General features: G+C 39.4%; 1 protein-coding gene across 4 annotated transcripts in view; it reads right to left on the bottom strand.

Annotated features, from left to right (window-relative positions):
• LOC126187445 (RUN and FYVE domain-containing protein 2) overlaps positions 1-20,064 on the bottom strand; it is a 154,550-nt gene that overhangs the window by 73,784 nt on the left and 60,702 nt on the right. For all 4 annotated transcript variants that reach the window (XM_049928529.1, XM_049928532.1, XM_049928530.1 and 1 more), the window contains one exon: positions 68-208. In XM_049928529.1, the coding sequence (XP_049784486.1) occupies positions 68-208 (141 nt within the window). The remainder of the gene's footprint in view (positions 1-67; positions 209-20,064) is intronic.

The following is a 20,064-nucleotide window of genomic DNA, read 5'->3' as shown; positions in this document are numbered from 1 at the left end:
TAGCTATGTAGACGTTTACATCATTAAAATGATTAATGATCTGCAAATTCAGTTTATAAAATCTTACCTGCAACTTCTTATACATTTCCAGGTTAATAAGTTTAATATCATCCAGCTGCCTGCGTAGAGAAACTATAGTATCCTGCTTCTCATGTATATCTTTTTCTAGAAGCTTCATTGCAACTTCCATTTCAGCTTTCAAGCTTATCTGGAAAGATAAATACCAGCAATCATTGACCTAAATATCGAAGGAATTTTGGATATCCAATTGGGGGCCACTGGTAAATATCAGGATGCTGTTAATATGAAATCAATTAAGCCAGAGATGTTTTGCAACCTAATTAGAGCAGCAGTAAGACTACATACCAAGTTGGAATGAGACAAGCAGATGAGCTGCTGAATTTGGGGGGGGGGGGGGGGAAAGCCTTTGAAACACCTCAGTACTTCTGAAATCAATGGGCCACACCAGCAAAGATAAATGAATAGAAACCGTCCAAGAGTATGAACTTTACACATTCCAGCAAGAGCGTGTAGTCTCCCATTTGGAAACTGCCATCTTTGTCCAAACCACTGAACGAGCAAGTGACAATATAATCTACAGCAAACCACATTTCCAACTTCCAGAACAACAGTGGATAACAAATTCAGTACAAAGACAGAAAAGGAACTGCACAAGCTGAAATCAGTGACTCAGCAGTATGACCTATATTCCCAGGCATTCACATGTCTTAAAGTGGAAAAAGTCTCAGACAGCATCTGAAGTTGAAAGGCTGCAGGCTTCAGAGGGATGTTCTTGGAGAAACTCAAATACTGTGGCCCTGTCACTATGGGCCTGCTCATTTGCTTCATTTCTCTGATGCATGTTGTAATAAAATACGCTGCCACCAATCTATACAATGATGTAAAGACAAGTCATCATCTAAAATTGTTTCCAAAAGTCTCTATAAAAGTTTTTGACCAATTTACTTCAAATTTTTACATGATACTCTAATAAATGTTGGGACAGTCATAGGCAACCTTTTTTAATTTATACTGCTTATAATGCAGGCTATATGAAAGGGACACGACGTTAGCAAAAATCTCGCGGCTTTCTTGACCAGTTTACTTTAAATTTTTACACAATATTCTAATAAAAATTCACAATATTATGAAAAAGGATAGATTGCTATTCACCATTAGTGGAGATGCTGAGTCACAGTCAGGCACAACAAAAAGACTACTAAACAAGTGAGCTTTTGGCCAAAAGGCCTCCTTCTACATTAGGCAACACACACATTCACACAAGCACAACTCACACACACACATTATCACTGTCTCCATTGTTTGATTTTGACATAGGCTGTATTTTTTTTAACAACAATGTACATGTTTCTTGTTGAAACCAACTGTGGGAAACAAAATACTGTGCTATGCTGTGCTGTGAAAATGTGCAGTTTCATTTTCTTTCTCATATTCAGTTTTAACTACAATAGCTGGGCATTTAAATCATTACACAAATAGTTTCTCCTATACATATTCTTTTTCCTTATATATGAGGGTGGCTTGAAAAGTTCTCGGAATCACCAGGAGAGGTCACCGCTAGCGCAACAAACTGTTCACGTGATATTCATTGGACTGTTGCCTGTGAACACGTGCCACGTCAGTGCTCCTGGAAAAGAGCTGCGGCAGTGACATGGCTCTGTTGTTCCCCTGTAGTGACTTGCAAAGATAGAAAAAAAAAAAATCTAGATTCGAACAGTGATTAAGTACTTCGTAAAGAAAAGTATGAAGGCAAAGGACATTCATGCCGATTTCCAGAATGCACTGGGGGACTCTGCTCCTTCATATTCAACTGTTGTCAAGTGGACAAATGAATTTAAGTTTGGTCAGGAGAGCTTAGATGAAGATCCGCACAGTGGTCGGCCAATATGTGTCACTACTCCAGAAATCATTGCAAAAGTGCACAAAATTGTCACAGAGGATCGCCGAATGAAAGTGTGTGAAATTGCTCATGCTTGCCAGATGTCTTCTGGCAGGGTATACCACATTTTAACTGAAGAATCAGAAATTAAAAAATTATCTGCAAGATGGGTGCCACGATTCTTGACACGCACCTGCACAAATGTTCTGTCGCCATGGCAAAATTATACGAACTAAGGTATGAAATGTTGCCACACCCGCTTTATTCACCTGATATGGTTCCGTCAGACTTCCACCTCTTCTCAAAACTGAAAATTTTTCTTGGTCGATGAAGATTCAGTTCAAACGAAGAATTGGTGGTAGCCGGAGTTGAAAACTTTGTAGGCATGGAGGAAACTCGTTTCAAGATGGGATCAGGGCACTGGAACATCTTTGGACCACGTGAATTACTCTACAATGAGACTACATCGAAAAATAAAAAAGTGTTAGTGATGTAAGTATTTTTTTTATTCCATTCCAAGAACTTTTCAAACCACCCTCATATAATGTTAAACAAAAATTGTATACGCAACTATGTGCTGTTTTGTTTTGTTCCTCAAAGTTACTTTTAACAGAAAACAGAAAAGTTGTAATTCTAGCTCATTGGCTTATGATTAAAATACTACTATGGAATGTGAATTGTCTCAGACTTTGTAATCCTACTCATTGCAGACAAAAACTATGTGAAATGTTGTTATCCTCACAGATCCAGCTGCAGGAGAGGCCTCTCATACCCTGTGTAGTGTATATGAATGATCCCACCCAATTTACCCACTCTTTTTAAGACTATGTTGGCAGTAAAAAAAGACTTGAGGTCAGAGAGAGGGAGGAGGGAAGCGACTGACAGAGAGAGTGGAGGAAATGGACAATGAGAGGGAGAAGCAGGAAGACATACAGACAGAGCAGAGCAGAGCAGGGAGGAGGAGGTGGAGAGAGAGAGAGAGAGAGAGAGAGAGAGAGAGAGAGAGAGAGAGAGAGAGGAGGAAGTGGAGAAAGAGAGGGGGGGTGGGGGAAGGAAGTGATCGATCAAGGGAGGGGAAGGAGGAGGAGATGGACAAAAGAAAGGAGGCAGATTAGAATATACAGGATGTCCCATTTATCTTGACCAGTATGACTTTTCTAAATGGCATCCTGTATTTTTTTTATCTGGTAATTCATTTCCGCTTCTTAAGACCTATTCAAAAATGTATCACAGTGTACTATTCACTGAAACACAACGTTATTAATTACATCACAACACTGACGCTGAGTCCGGTATCACAAACTCGTCCACTTGCTGGAGTTGTTAGAAAACAAATGAAAACCAAGTAAAAACACAACACAAAATTGACTGACTCCCCTGTACCATTACCCATGAGTATAACATTCAAAGGTGCTCAAAGCTGACCCTTGACACTGATAAACAGGTGCAGTCATTGAATGAAAGAATTATTTACTGCTTCCAATGTTGCCTGCTGAAGAGAATTACAAGCAAGCATGATACTTTCCTTCATGTCCTCTGCAGTTGTTGGAATATCGCGATAGACAATGTCTTTAATGCATCCCCAAAGAATTAATCTACAGGATTTAAATCAGGAGACCTAGCAGGCCAAGTAACTGTTCCTCCTTGACCAATCCATCTGGAAGGATACCTTCGGTTCAGAACACGACGTGCACGCAAGGCATTATATGCTGGACATCCATCGTGTTGATACCACATAAGCATTCTGGTTCTTACGGCAGGAAGAGGAGGAAGAATTCGTCTGAGGAAGTTGGCTTATGCTGTGCTGTTTAGACTACCATTTATGAAATAAGGACCAATAACTGTAGTACGAAGCACCCCACACCAGACGTTAACTCTCCACTGACACTGATGTTCCACCTGTCTAAGCCATCGTGGGTTGTTGCTGGACCAATAATGCATGTTCCCTGTATTTACCTGTCCTTTGTTTGAGAAGGAACATTCATTGGTAAATAGAACATTGGAGAAGACATTCGAGTTGGTAAGGATTGTACCCACTGACGGAACTGTACACAATTCTGGAATTCATTCCCATGCAATTCTTGATGTAGGTGTACATGGTAATGATGGAACCAGTGATGTGTAAGAATATGATGTACACTGATTTTAGGAATGTTAATCTCATGTTCAAGCTGTCATGTGCTCACATGTGGATTTATGGCATTGGAAGCGAGAACAGTAACTTCGGCAGCTTCGTCTGTGCGAGTGCTACGACGATTGCATTGTCGTGGGTTGAAACTTTCCGTTTCCTGAAGCGTCGCAACAAGACGAGAAAACATCTGTTGAAAAGGTGGGTTCTGTCAGTATATCACTCTCTATACAGTTCCGCTACCTGTGCAGCATTTCGCCTACCTTCAAACAACAACAACAAAAAAAGAAACATTATGTCGATTCAGTTTGTCGGAAGGACAGTCTTTACTGTATCCCTACTGTACACAACAGTATTTAAATGGTCTAAACTACTGTACTAAATGTACCCGTACATAAGAGAACAGTATTGTAATTACTGTTCTTCTAACTTACATTCCTCATAGATGAGTAGCATTTCTACCTTCTCTTCACTGGTGTACAATCTACTCACGCAACTCCAACTGACGATGGTTGACGGAATGACAGGTGTGCATTCTACTTATGCTTATATTTGTCCTCTGTCAATGTCAGTATGTGGATGTGTTCCATTACTCCGAGTACCTGCACCAAGCCCTGGGAGCGTCACCGTCAATGTTGTGTTATGTAATTAATAACATTGTGTTTCAGTGAATGGTACACTGTGATACATTTTTGAGTAAATCTTGGGAGAGGAAATGAAGTACCAAATAAAAAATACAGGGTGCCATTTAAAAAAGTCATATCGCTGTTCATATCTTTGTAAAAAAAAAAAAAAAAAAAAAAGCTAAGCTACAACAAAGGCAATCATGCTGTTTGAGGTCCCCCAGATGGCTAAAGAACATTTGTTTGAAACATTTTGTAATTTTCATATGAACAAACAGTTATTTAGGGTGGTCAAGATAAATAGGACACCCTGTTCATCCAATTCCCATAAATATGTAGCAATTGTGCAGCACTGCCAGTTTCATTAGTTTTCAATATGACCCAACTCATTGTACTGCTGAAATCAAGGAAAGACTCAGATATTCTATGAAGCTACAGACCAATGACATGCTGTCCCATGTAACTTACCTAAATGCTAATCCTAAAAAGAACAACACTGGAAACAAAAGTGATCATCCCAGCAGAACAAGCTAGGGTCTAGCCCAGTTGTGACTGTAATGATGAAGTCCTCTTCTTAACTGCCTATTTGGAAACTAGCACTAAGAAAAAGGGGGAAAAATTGATATGCTGGTGTCTTACTTTATCTGTCCACAGCATACAATTGTGACTGAAGAGAGGTACTTTCTCAAAATTGATCGAGGCAGTTCCCTGCATTAAGATCACTCCTTATTGGGCAATATGATGACTAGCCGACAGTTCAGAGGTCACTTCAACCACTTGCAGGGTAAATTTCACAAACTTCATCAAGATTCAGTCCTCTCTCTTACACTATTCAAAGTATATACCCACGACTTGCCACAAAATTCATGTTACAAATTTAGAAATGCCATAACATATGTCTTGTGGATAAACAGATCAGATTGTCAGAGGCAGAAGAAATACTGATACAGGAGCAGTATGTATGTATTTCATAACGTGAATGCTGAAACCAAACCCAATGAAGTTTCAGCATTCCATCTGAGAAATGCAAACTACTGCCCACATATAATACTACGAGGTAATATACTGGAGTGCAACAGTATACAAAAGTATCTTGAGGCCACTTTTTCTCCATCAGTCATCTGACTGGTTTAATGTGGCTTGTCACGACTTCCTCTACCGTACCAATCTCTTCATCTCGGAGTAGCACTTACATCATCAAATGCCCTCAATTATTTGTTAGATATATTCTCATCATGGTCTTTCTCTACAATTTTCATATTCCACAGTGCCTCCTATACCATGGAACGTATTCCTGACGTCTTACCACACATTCTAACATCCCATCACTATTTCTTGTCGAAGTTTTCCACATATTTCTACCAACACCAATTCTGAGACCTTCCTCATTTATTATTTTAACAGTCAACCTAATTTCCAGCATCCTTCTATTGCACCACACCTCAAACACTTCAGTACTCTTCCTACCCCTCCCCTCTCCATCCATGATTCACTTCCATACAATACTGGGCCCCAGACACACATTCTTACAAATTTCTTCCTCAAATTAAAACTTACATTTGGTACTAGTAGACTTCTGTTGGCCAGATATGGTTTCTATGCCTGTGCTAATTTGATTTTTGACTTCCTTGCTTCATCCACCAAACATTAGTTTCATTCCAAATAGTAGAATTCCTTTACTTCACTTCCTTCATGTTTGCCACTTTTTATCTTAAGTTTCTCACTGATTCATTTCAGTTACATCTCGTTACTTTCATATTTTTTCAATTATCTATAAGTCAGTACTCCATGCTGAGTAGACTGTTCATTTCATTCAACAAATCCTGTAATTCTTCTTCACCTTCTCTGAGGGTAGGTATGTCATCAGCAGTCTTATCATTAATATTATCTCACCCTCAACTTTAATGTTACTCCTGAAACTAACTTTTATTTTCATCATTGATTCTTTCATTTACAGACTAAATAGTAGGGAAGACAGGCTGCATCACTGTCTTACATGATTTATGATCAGAGTACTTCGTTGTTTGTCTCCGTTCTTGTTGCTTCCTTCTTCTAAATACTGTGTATTACCCATCGTTCCCTATTCATTATGAAGTGCCTTGCCATAACTACCTCTCAGGTGCATTTACCTTTCCTAAAGCCACACTAATGCCATCTAACAAATCCTCAATTTTCTTTTCAATTCTTCTGTATGTTATTCCTGTAATCAACTTTGATGCATGAGCTGATTGTACGACAGTTTTTGCAATTATCTGCTCTTGCTATCTTTGGGACTGGATGGATGAAATTTTTCTGAAAGTCAAATGGTATGTTTCCAGTTTCATTTATTGTGCACACTAACTTGAATAGACTTTTTGTTGCTACTTTCCTCAATGATTTCAGAATTTCTGAAGGAACGTTACCTTTGTCTTCCACTTTATTTGACTGCAAGTCTTCTAAAGTCTGTTCAATTGTGTTAGCAGATCACCTACTATTTCGTGTCAACTCCCAATTCTTCTTTTATCACACCACAAGACCGTTCTTCTCCCTAGCAATGGCCTTCAATGTGCTCTATTTGTCTATTTACTCTCTCCTTTGCATTTAACACTGGAATTTCTCTCACACTTTTAACCTAGCTTTTAATTTCCCCTAACACTGCACTACTGATTTATTTCATTCATATGTGATTTACATTCCTATAGTCTTATCTTTTCCTTGATATTTTTGTACTTTTTTCATTTGTGATCAATTGAAATATTCAAATATTTCTTCTGCTACCCAAGATTTCCCTTCACTGCCCTCCTTGTGCCTAATTTGTCTTACCAGCTTCTATGACTGCCCCTTTTCAGAGATGACAATTCCTTTTCAACTGAACTGTCAACTGTGGTATTAATTGTAACAGTTTCTACAGCATTATACAACTTTCCCATTTCTTTCCACACCAATTCTTCCAGATGATTCTCTTAAGCTTTAGTGTGCTCTTAATCACTACTAAATTTTGCTTCTTGGTATGTCTTACAATCCAATGTCTGATTTTGGCATCTCTTGCTGTCCATGACTCAATCCAGCTGTTATCTTCCAGTGTCTCCAGCCATTTTCCAAGTAAAACTTCTCTTTTAATTTTTTAACAGTGTATTTGCTTTTACCAACTCAAGTTTATTGCAGATCTCAATTAGTCTTTCTCCTCTGTCATTCCTACTGCCAAGCTCAAATACTCCCACAAACCAGTCTTCTAATGCTTCCCTACTACAGCAATCCAATTCTCCATGATTATCAGATTTTCATCTTCTTTATATACTGAATTACGTATTCAATACCCTCATATACATTTTCTCTGTCTTCGAATTCTGCGTACGTCAGCATGTATACTTGAATTATTGTTATTGTTGTTGAGGGTTTGCTGCCAATTCTCATAGGAATAATCCTACCACTGTGTCATTCAATGTAATTCTCCCCCCCCCCTTTAGTTACAAAGTTTTCTGCTGCTGTAGCTATTACCCTACTTTGTCTGACCAGAAATCTGCATCTTCCCTCCATCTTACTTCACTCATCTCCACCATATGTAGCCTGGGTATTTGAACTTCCATTCTTTTATTTTTCTCAAACTTTTGATATACCAAACACCAACTCATAGAATGTTACCCTCTCACTGGTTTTTCTTATGGTCACCTCCCCTTTGGCAGGGCCTTCCCAAACATATGAATGAAGGACTAATCCAGAATTTTTTCTAATGGAGAGATCATCAAGACACTTTTTTCAATTACAGACCCCATGTCCTGGAGATACAGATCATATGTCTTCAATATGTCTTCCTCAAGCTGCTGATCATTGGTAATTCTTCCAAATTTTAGGGGCAGTTTCACTCCAGTAACAAGAGGCTGCCCCAAACCTCTATCAGCTCCTCTGCTCTCGTTGACAACGCCATTAGCAGAACGAAGGTCCCTCCTTATGCCAGAAGTCCATTGCCACCATTGCTGATGATTTTTATTCAAAATTTAAGCAGTGGTTGGGTTCGAAACTGGCCCCCAGGACATTTACTAGTCAAAGACTACTAGTCAAGATGCTACCCCTAGACCATGGTGTCTATCCCACCTTCCTACCCAATTATATTTGAGAAACAGCTGCAAAAGCAAAAAGCTAAAATTCTGTTTTACAAAGAATAATTGGAATTTAATGGGGAGTTGATAAATACACTTTGAAAATGATAGCACTGGCTTTGGTTTATTCATCAGCTCAGTGCTGTTCAGTTGTATTGCTGAATCGTTCCCACACCTTGCTAGCTTCATGATTCAGCGTTCTGGTCTTCGGTGAAATCTGTGGAAGTCTCAGTTTTTTCTTGCACAGAGTTGTAATACCTTGGACATGTGCTACGTAAAGTGGGCCTAGGCACTACCATCTGCCACTTGTGTGTGTCAACAAACCGTCATCCCAAAGAACCTAAAAGAATTTCTGTGCTTTATATGAAAAATAAATATTCAAAATCTTTTTGTACGCTAAGACTACTTCCCTTCCTCTCAGAAAAAGCTTTCTGTTGTAATGTTGTACAAACACAATACCTGAATTCCCACCAATCAACTTTATACCACTTTCACATGAATGGATGCACCAAGACAAAGAATGATGTAGGAGTTGGTACAATAACTCTTAAACATAAAATACATTAAAGCAACACGTAATAGATGAGTGTAAAATCATCATGTAAATCCTAGGGGAAATGTGTTTGTGGATATGTCCACATTCTCATCAGAAGGGGATTACTCCTGGAAGCTGCTGTGCAGCCACAGGAGAATTTGGACTGAATTGGTGTGGGCGTGGACAGTTGCAGCGCCCATTCCCCCTCCAAGAGGCCATAAGGGAGCTTCGATGATGGATTTGTTGTATCCATGTCCACATCTGAGCTGCCACTCAGTGATAAGAGGCAGCAGAGAAGACAGTGACAGCAGCAGGAGCAGCAACAGGGACTGCAGAGATGAAGGTGACTCTACACCCAGAACAAAGATGCCGCAGGAGCCGGAGGGCACCTGAACCATGTCACAAGAGCTGGCACAGATGGTGGATATGGGGGCAAAGGGCTCACCAGTGCATGGCTGGTTGTTTGTGGGTGGGGTTGGTTGCAGTTTCGTGAAAACAAACCATCAGGGATGTGTACGATGCCTCTGCATTGATGGACAGCTGCTGGTATCCATCTTGGACACTGGCCAAACCACTGGGACCACATGGCAGAGCCCAGCTGGAAACACTGTGAGGCAGGCGTCGGCTGGTGGCTGGGTGATGGCTGGAGCATAAAGAGTAGTGCAGGGGGTGGTGGCTGTTAGTGTAGCATTGCTGGGCTACAGTTGCCAATGTGAGTGAATTTATACGAACTCAAGAACCTTCGAGGACTTTCTCGGATGAAGAATGAATGATATATTTTTTCACAGGGTTTGAATGAACGGACCAGCTGCTCAGCCTCATGTTGGAATGCAGATGAAAGGAAGGGGCCTTAAGATGTTGGATGCCACTCTTTATACAAAAATCTTCAAAATCTTGAGACACAAAATATGGGCCATTGTCTATCAGTGAATACGATAATCCTTCAAAGGAAAAATTCTTTGAGAGGACTGTGACTGCAGCCACCAGGCAACAAATCGCATAGGGGAATTCTGAGAATGCATGAACTACTACAAGCCAAAAGGAGCTGAGGAATGGACCAGCAAAATCAGCATGAATACACTCCCGGGAGTGCTGGGAGGCAAACCACATGGAAACAGAGGCCCATGGTGCTGCTTAATGGGTGGTGCATTAGGGATAGGCTGTCACAATGAGAGTGATCTCATTGTTGCTACTTGATCAGAACATGTGGTGGCAGGCCAGCAATTTTGTGCTAGAAACACACCAATGGTCCAGGAGGAGAAGGCGCATGATGTTCCACTGTGGACTGGATCGCAACCCTGGGCACAAACGCTTCAGCAGCCAATAGTAACACCCCAAAAAAAGACTGAGAGGTGGTGGCAGTGAGCATACTAATTACAGAAAGGACTCAATGCTCGGCCCATTAGTTTAACTAGCCTGCCATGGTAGGCAAACTAAACAACCTGACGCAAGACTGGATGGGCTGCAACAGCTGCCAAAATCTGAGAACTGGTAATGGGAAAACCATCTGTGGTGTTTTGGGCTTTGACATCTAAAAGGAAACAAAACAGTTCATCATGATCAAATGCTGGATTGGGGTCAATTGGCAATCAAGAAGAAGAGCATCTACATTAGCTTGTTGCGCTGTGGGTCAGAAATGAAATATCATTTTAGTGTGACAAAACAGAGGACTGCAAAGAGAAACCAGAGTTTTATGATCATTAATCAAATGAAACTTAGAATCATATAGGAAAACATGTAATTTTTTTGAGCGCATACACAATGGCAAGGGCTTCTTTTTCTATCTGCGAGTAGTGCCTTGGTGCCTGATTCAGAGTTATGGAAATGTATGCAATAGGACATTTAGAACTGTCTGCATATTTCTGCATGAAAGCTGCCCCAAGGCTACACTGGGAGGCATGTGTGGCCCAAACAAGATGTTGGCCTGGTTGGAAGATAAACAAGCAAGGTGCTAGATGTAATTTTGACTTTAAGATGGTAAAAGCACACTTGCAGAGGGGTGATCAGTGAAAAGGAACATCTTTATGTAAGAAAGCATTAAGAGGCTGGGTCAAAATGGCTACACCAGGAAGAAATTTATGATAGTACACAATATTTTGAAGAAAGGCTTGCAACTCTTTGTTTCGGTAGGCACAGTGAGTATGTGGACAAGAAAAAAAAAGTCTGGACTTCTCTCAGATTTCCCAATTAAAAATATGCCTTTTCTGGGTGAAAATACACTACACCACAGGTGAATGTACAGTTTCTCCATGTTCAGTGACAATATACTTTCCCTTGGAGCTGTAAAACGCACCAATCCTTTAGATGGTGTAAAGGTTTTTATTATCGGTGTAAACTCTCAGGCACTCCCAGCAGAAAAACAACCCATTTAGGAAAGATCTTTAATATGTTGCAACATGTACACTGCATATTTCTGTGTTATGAAAGTATAAATATGAATTCACCAATGACAGGGTGGTAGTTTCTGAACACAGAACACCAAGCTATAAGAATAGCGACACCCATACTATGATATGGAAAAAAAAAAAGACACTAGTAGCACTATGAGTGGCCTAGCAATGAACTTATACATTGGGAAAATATGGCGCGATAATATGTATTCTTTCTTTGCATAATACAACTACTGATGATATTTTTCATCAATGAAAGCTAAGTTTTGACAAGTAACACTGATCATCGAAAAATTTTTGCTGATTTTTCCAAGCATCTGTTAAGCAGGATCCTAAGAGCACACCTTAACTTGCAGCAGCTAAATATTTCTACATGCACCACTTCGTCTTTTCCATAGGAAAGCCCATTACACGAAATTGCTCTAGAACTCAACTCTCACTTTTTTTAAGGGCAATTACACTTTTTGCCACTGTTATTGCTTAATTTGTAATCTATGGAAGAATTAAAATAAATGTTTGGTGTTATGAAGTATTGTACAGTTTTTGTCCAAAAGCTTTTGACACATTTAGTTGTTGGCAGATGCTCGTATGTGCACTTTGTTTTGTTGTTGTAGATAGCACATTTTCTTTACAACTTATGTTTTATTTTGGTGTTATTTCCCCGTCCCTGTTTTATTCTAACAATATTATTCTGCAGTAGCAAGCTAATGTCAACTTCTTTCCTAGAATACTAGTTCTTACCAGATTACAGAAATTTAACCGAAATCTAAAATAGTGAAAAATTCCACGAATCCTAAAAAAAAACGTGTATTTCCCAGATGAAAAAATTCCTGGGTTTCTCCCAGTTGTCCCTACCATGGTAGAACTCAATAAAGTTGTAATGGTCTTGACGTGCTGGCATAAAGGCTTGACGTCAACATGCAAGACTTCAACAACGAGATAAACTGATAGACAGCTGAAAAAGTTGTGATTTGTCCAAACTAAATTTCAAACTGCTGGCCTGTAGCACTGTGAACAAGGCATGAAGATTTCACAAATGTTCATCTGTTGAGGAACCAGGGACCACAGTATCATTCAGGTAGTTAATGCATTCCGGCATGGATGCCACGAGTTACTCAAAAAATTGTTGGAAAATGGCAGGGCTGTTAGCCAGCCAAGTGGCAGGTGCTGGTATTGATATACCCCAAGGGGGGTATTCACTATGAGGATACATTTGAAATCATCATCCAGAGACAGCTCCAATTAGGCTTCTGACAAGTTTATTTTGGAAAAATACTGGTGCCCCCAGAAAGCCATGCTAAGAGTTCATCCTGAGGGTGTAAGGCATAGGTGTCAATAGCAAACTGTGAATTTACAGACTTTTTAAAATCACCACAGAGCATATGGTTGTTTTTAGGTTTTGCAACAATTACCAATGGAGTAATTGTGACAGCATCCAAAGATGTAATCTGACCTAGTTCTGATCTGAATTGCTCCCATAAAGCTTTGTGATTAAACGGGCAAGAAAAAATGGGAGAATGCCTTTGCTTTCATTGCGATGTGAGCCTTGAAATTGGTTGTACGTCTTAACCATTCTGAAAACAGGGAGGAATATTTTGAGCAGAGCACATCACTTCAGGGAGTCACACCTAGTGATAGGTGGCTGGCGACCACGGGGCCCCGAGCTGAGTCCTGGCATTGCTTCCACTTACTTATGCCAGGCTACTCACTTTTATCTTTCCTATCTGGCCACCCTCGGCCAGCTCTTGTTCTTTTCTGACCCTGACGCTATTAGATTTTGAGGGCTAGGGGTCTTTCATTTTCCAACTTATACTTCACATGCAGCATCTGACCCGGAGCGGGCGGCTGCAAAAGGCGTCTGTATCCCATGTTAGGGGCGGCCTCCAGAACTGCGGAAGGCAACGGAATACCACCGCAGATTATCTTCCCTGCATAATGCAGTCTCCATTTTATGCACAAAAAATGGCTTCCTCTTATGTTAAATCAGTGTCTGGAGGTAAAATAGTCCCCCATTCGGATCTCCGAGGGGGACAACTTGAAAGGAGGCAAAAAATCAAAACGAGAATTGGTACCTGGAATGTCAGAACTCTGCTACAAGCAGGAAAACTAGAAAACCTTAAAAGAGAGATGGAAAAGAATCATATGGACCTCGTAGGAGTTGCTGAGGTAAGATGGAATGGACATGGAGAGTTGCAGTCAGATGAATATGTATTCTATTACTCAGGAGGAGAAGTAAAAGGAATTAATGGAGTAGGAATGATTATGACAAAGGAATTGGCTAAATGTGTGGAATATGTAGACTATGCAAATGACCGGGTTATTGGTGTAAGGCTGAAAGGAGCACAAAAAGATTTACTGATTGTCCAGGTGTATATGCCAACTTCAGAACATGATGACCAAACTGTAGAGGAAACGTACAATGTAATAGAGAGAATAATGGACAAAAATAAAAAATGCTGCAAAATAGTAATGGTAGACTGGAACGCCATTGTGGGAGAAGGGAAAGAGGGAAACATAGTAGGCAGTCATGGTCTTGGGAAGAAAAACGACAGAGGTGAATGGTTAATTGACTTCTGCAGGGAAAGGTAGCTGATGGCGGCAAACACATGGTTCAAGAACCATAAGAGGAGGCTCTACACTTGGAAATCACCAGGGGATAAATACAGAAACCAAATCGATTTTATACTGGTAGAAGAAAGATACAGGAATGGAATCAAGAATGTGCACACATTACCAGGTGCAGATATTAATAGCGACCACAACTTACTTGTGGCAGAAATAGAAATAAGAATGAAAAAAACTGAAAAAGACGACAATGGTGAAGAAGTGGGATCTAGAGAAGATAAGGTCCAACAAAGAACAAATTACAGAAATGCTGTCTCGGGACTTTCTAAACACATTACGAGACAAAGAAGCACCTGATAATGCCAAAGAGTACTGGAATATGCTGAAAGAAGGAATCATTAAAGCAGGACAGCAAAATATACGATATGTCAAAGGGAAAAGGTCAAAAAAACCATGGGTCACACAAGAAATTATTTCCAAGATGGAGGAGAGAAGAAAATTGAAAAACAAGAACACTGAAGATGCAAGAAAGATATACCAAAGGTTAAATAACGAACTGCGAAGAGAAACAGAGCAGGCTAGGAAAAAATGGCTAAAAGAGGAATGTGATGAAATTGAAGAACTGGACAGGAAGGGAAGATACGACTTACTATACAACAGAGTAAAGACTATGACATGGGAACAAAACAGAGCAGGAAGTGCTACTATGGAAATTTTGAGTAAAGACAAAGAGGTAGTGTACAAAGATCGTGACGATGTCCTCCAGAGATGGGAAGAATATATAAAAGAGCTATATGACACAAATAGCAAACCAGAAACTCTGGAACTTGAATCACACAACAGAGTAAGTGATGAAGAGAAAGGACCGAACATCATAATGGAAGAAGTAAAGGCTGCCATTGCTGCAATGAAAAATGGCAAAGCAGTAGGTACAGATACAATACCGGGAGAAATACTAAAATGCTTGAACCACAATGGAATAAGAGAAATATTGAGGTTATGTAATAAAATATACAACAGTGGTGAATGGCCTGAGGACTTTTTGACAACAGTAATGATTCCATTACCGAAAAAACAAGGAACCAAGAAATGCAGCAAGCACACGACAATCAGGCTCATTTCACATGCAGCCAAAGTGATGTTAAGAATAATTAATAAAAGACTTGAAAAAGTAATAGAGGAGAATCTTGGCGAGGAGCAGTTTGGCTTTAGACGGAATACGGGCACCAGAGATGCAATAGGGCTCCTGCGAATCTTGGGAGAAAGGTTTATTGAAAAAGGAAGAGACCTATATATGTGCTTCATCGATTTAGAAAAGGCATTTGACAATGTGGTTTGGGACAAGCTGGCGACTATTATGAGGGAAAAGAGAGTGGACTGGAAAACCAGAAGACTTATAAACTCATTATACTTTAATCAAAAAGTTTCAGTTAAAGTGAGAGGAGAAAGTACAAACTGGATCAGACTAGGGAAAGGAGTAAGACAAGGATGCTGTTTATCACCTACTCTTTTCAACCTGTACTTAGAAAATATGATTGACCAATGCTCATTAGATGACAAAGGAGTAGAAATTGGAGGAAGAAGAGTAGGGTGCTTGAGATTTGCTGATGGCATGGTCCTTCTAGCCACAGCGGAAAAAGAATTACAGGATTTGGTGGACACCATTCCAACTAACGGAAAAAAATATGGAATGAAAATTAACACAAATAAAACAAAAGTATTGGCAATAGGAGGAAATAAGGAAATAAAAATTGTGCTGAATGGAGAAACACTAGAACAGGTGCAAAATTTCAAGTATCTTGGAAGCAGGATAGACACCGACTGGAAGTGCACCACAGAAATTAAAACAAGGATAGCAATGGCAAAAGAGGCGTTTTATAAGAAAAGGAGAATCTTCTGCAGCGGTCTGGACAGAGAACTCAGAAAGAGACTCTTAAAATGTCTTGTATGGAGTGTTCTTCTATATGGCACTGAAACATGGACTATGAGGAAAAAAGACAGAGAAAGGCTGTAGGCTTTTGAGATCTGGACATGGCGGAAGATGGAAAGAATAAGTTGGATGGACAGAGTAAAAAATGAAGAGGTACTGAGAAGAGTGGGAGAGAAAAGAAGTTACTAGATGTAATAAAGAGAAGAAAAAAAATTGGATTGGGCATATATTAAGAAAGAATGACGGACTGATGAAAACAGTTTTAGAAGGTTATGTAGAAGGGAAAAGGAAGCGAGGAAGGAAGAGATTCCAGATACTAGATGACATGATGGACGGTACAACATACAGCAGCCTTAAGAAGGAAGCAATGGATCGCAGAAAATGGAGAGGCAAAGGACCTGCTAATGTAGCAGATAACTGCTGATGATGATTGTTCACTATGCTTTTACCCAAGGCAAATTCTTTCCAGTTTCTTCTCCCTGGTTGTCATCTATCTCTTCAATGGGCCTCTCCCTCCTCAGCTATCCAATTTATGTTCTTGTCTTCTTACACCATATGTATGCATTTTTCCATATATTTCTTCCTCTCCTTTGCTAGTATAAGCCTGGCTTACTTCTTGTTGGTACTGTATTCATCAACTGTATCTTGTGTCTTTTGCTCAAACTATATCAGCTGTGCTGATTCAATTGTGAGTTATTGTCTCTGCCATTATTATACAATTCAAGAACATAGTGATTTAAAATACTTATCTTTGATTTCTATGTCACAAAAATTCATTAACTTATAAGAAATGTTTTGCCAACTTTTAAGTTCACAAGCTGCTAACATATGCTACACGGTTTGGAATTTCTATGTATCTGAGGGAACTGAAGGGTCTGTGAAATATATTATTTTATATTACTTATATTATTTTATATACTCACTATATTGTGAAACATGTTTAAATGCATGTTCATGGGTAATTTTATTTTTTTCCCTTATCCTCATTCTAACATCAATAACAGAAGCAATGTAAGCTCCCGTATCCTCCACTCGCCAACTATCGGATGATCATAGGCACTGGTGAAACCACTGATCATACAATAAAAGCTCCACGATGGAATAACAACCATATGATAAGGATAGAGGGGACACTGAGTCACAGACAGGCACAATGAAGAAGCCTGCTGCACTTTTAAGCTTTTCGACAAAAAAGCCCTTCTTCCAAAAAAACAACCACAGACAGATTCACACTAGCACAGCTCATACACACAGGGCCATGTCTCTGGGTTGGTTGGCTGGTTGGTTAATTTTGGGGATGGGAACTAACAGCAAGGTCATCAATCCCATCGGGTTGAGGAAGGATTTAGAGGGAAGTTACCTGGGCCCTTTCAAAGGAATCAGCCCCGAATTTGCCTGAAGAGATTTAGGAAAATCACAGAAAACCTAAATCAGGATGGCCAGATTCGGGTATGAACCTTCATCCCCCGAATGTGAGGCCAGTGTACTAACCACCGTGCCACTTCGCTCGGTCTGTCTCCGGGGGCTTGCGCCCAAGAAACCAGAGATGGTGGCCATGTGTGTAGAGCTGTGCTTTGTGTGTGTGTTTTCTATTCAGAAAGAAGGGTGACAGGCTTTATTTGTTCAAAAGCATAAATGTGTAGCCGTCTTTTTCACTGTGACTGTCTTGGACTCAATACTTCCTCTATGTGATGAGCAAGAACTTGCCCTTTTCATTTTGTCATCATACAACAAATAATTTTTTTAAGTTACAGTTGTAATTACTAGGGTTTTCACGAGATTACCTGAAAAGAAATGGGAACTGGATTTACTATCATGCTAAATAGGAAGATCGATGTGACAGAGGCCTCCAATGTACTCTCTTTCCACCTACCCGCTCTCTCCTCTGCATTTAACATGAAATTTCCATTGCGCTCTTATATTACCATGTAACCACCCTTGCTTTTAACTTCACTGAAGGTTGTTTTGACTTTCCTATATGCTGAGTCGGTCCTTCTGACTATAATTTCTTTTTTGATTTCTTCACATTTTTCATGCAGCCATTTTATCTTAGATTCCATGCACTTCCTATTTATTTCATTCCTCAGACTATCGTATTTCTGTAATCCTGAATTTCCCTGAACATTTTTGTACTTCCTTCTTTCCATCGATCAGCTGAAGTATTTCTTCTGTTACCCATCATTTCTTCATAGTTACCTTCTTTGCACCTATGTTTTTCTTTCCAATTTCTGTGATTTCCATTTTTAGAGATCTCCAGTCCTCTTCAACTATACTGACTACTGAGCTATTTCTTATTGCTGTATCTATAGCCTTAGAGAACTCCAAGTGTATCTCGTCCTTCCTTAGTACTTCCGCATCACACTTCTTTGCATATTGATTCTTCCTGCCTATTAAACTTCAGCCTACTCTTCATCACTACTACATTGTGATCTGAGCCTATACCTGCTCCTGGGTAAGCCTTACAATCCAATGTCTGATTTCAGAATCTCTGCCTGACCATGATGTAATCTAACTGAAATCTTCCCGTAACACCCTCCTCTTCTGATTCTTGAACAATTTACTCAACTGGAAGTGCACTGCTTACGTTCTTTGAGAGACATCCTGGGATTTTGGTCAGCTATTTGCTGTCTACAGAATTCAAAGGCAAAGTGGATGCCATGGTCATCTTTGCTTGCTGGACTCTTATGGCGAGGACCTTACTGAATAGGCTACACAAACAGTTATTACGAACTAGTAGCTATGTTGTAACATTCTTTGTATTATGTGTTTAGGTCTGAGTTAAGCCTCATTTTATTTAAAGAGCCTACCAGTTGCCATTTTGCTAACTGGTAGTGCTAAAACTGTTTATGGTGTTTTGCACTGGTCTTCTGTGATTTATTTGGTACTCAGGGTTAATATAAGTTTAGTTGTATTGTTTGCTGTTTTAGTTGTAGCCATGTGAGTGAGATTAAAATTTTATTTATACACCGTTTCAATGAACTAGCTCCATTATTTGCATTCTACTGAAGTATTTCTAATAATATTTATCTGTTTTACACAATGATTATATTTTAAATTGTTTTATGGCTGCTCATAGATTGTTCTGGTCTGCTGTGGTTGGAGGTGTTAACTGACATGTTAACTAAATGTTTAGCGGTGCTTAATGTGGTTTTCCTTTTTTACTTTAACACGTGTTAACTGAAATTCTTTTCTGCATATTTTAGCAATGCATGAATTCACATTGCACTTCACTGACATTATTTTGAGACAGAAGCTCCAAGCTAGGTCATGCTGTCAAATCTGAACAGAAAATTTCTCAAATTTCAAATACTATGTATTTGTTACTCATTTCGTCATATTCATTTGAGATTATTAAATTTCACACCTTTTTAAATAAATTTATCTTTTCTGGGAGAAGTGCTACATTTTTTTGTGGTCTGGTAGCTTACCACTCCCAGTTTGTTGCTTGCTGAAGTATTCAAATACAACTAGGCAAATGTAATATGCAGTGTTTACTGAGTCCCACACAAGGATGTATTTTTTCCTTAATACACATCAATAACTTGCATTTAGAAGTAGTAAACAGGTCTAAAGCTGTTTTGTTTGCAGATGATAAAAGCCATCTTGTTACAGATTTAAGTAATGAAGTTATAAACATAACAAGTTACATTCTGTAGAAAAAACTTTTGGTTCACAGCTAATAAACTTCATTTCAATAAAACAGTACACCCAGTTCTGTACACACTATTCTGACAGCCAACTTCCTCACAATTGTGCATTATTAATGAAGCAGACAGTTTAACTTTTTAGTACTCACAATAAAATCTTATGGCAGGAATATATTTACGAATTCCTGCAGTAGTTGAATATGACTTTCTTCATGGTAAAAATGCTCCACACTGTCCACATGAATGACGCAATGAGATGTGACTACTTCA

The sequence above is a fragment of the Schistocerca cancellata genome, chromosome 5 (assembly GCF_023864275.1).
Source record: "Schistocerca cancellata isolate TAMUIC-IGC-003103 chromosome 5, iqSchCanc2.1, whole genome shotgun sequence".
NCBI lineage: Eukaryota > Metazoa > Arthropoda > Insecta > Orthoptera > Acrididae > Schistocerca > Schistocerca cancellata.
Note: the sequence above shows the minus strand (reverse complement) of the source record. Positions and strands in the feature narration are given on the sequence as shown.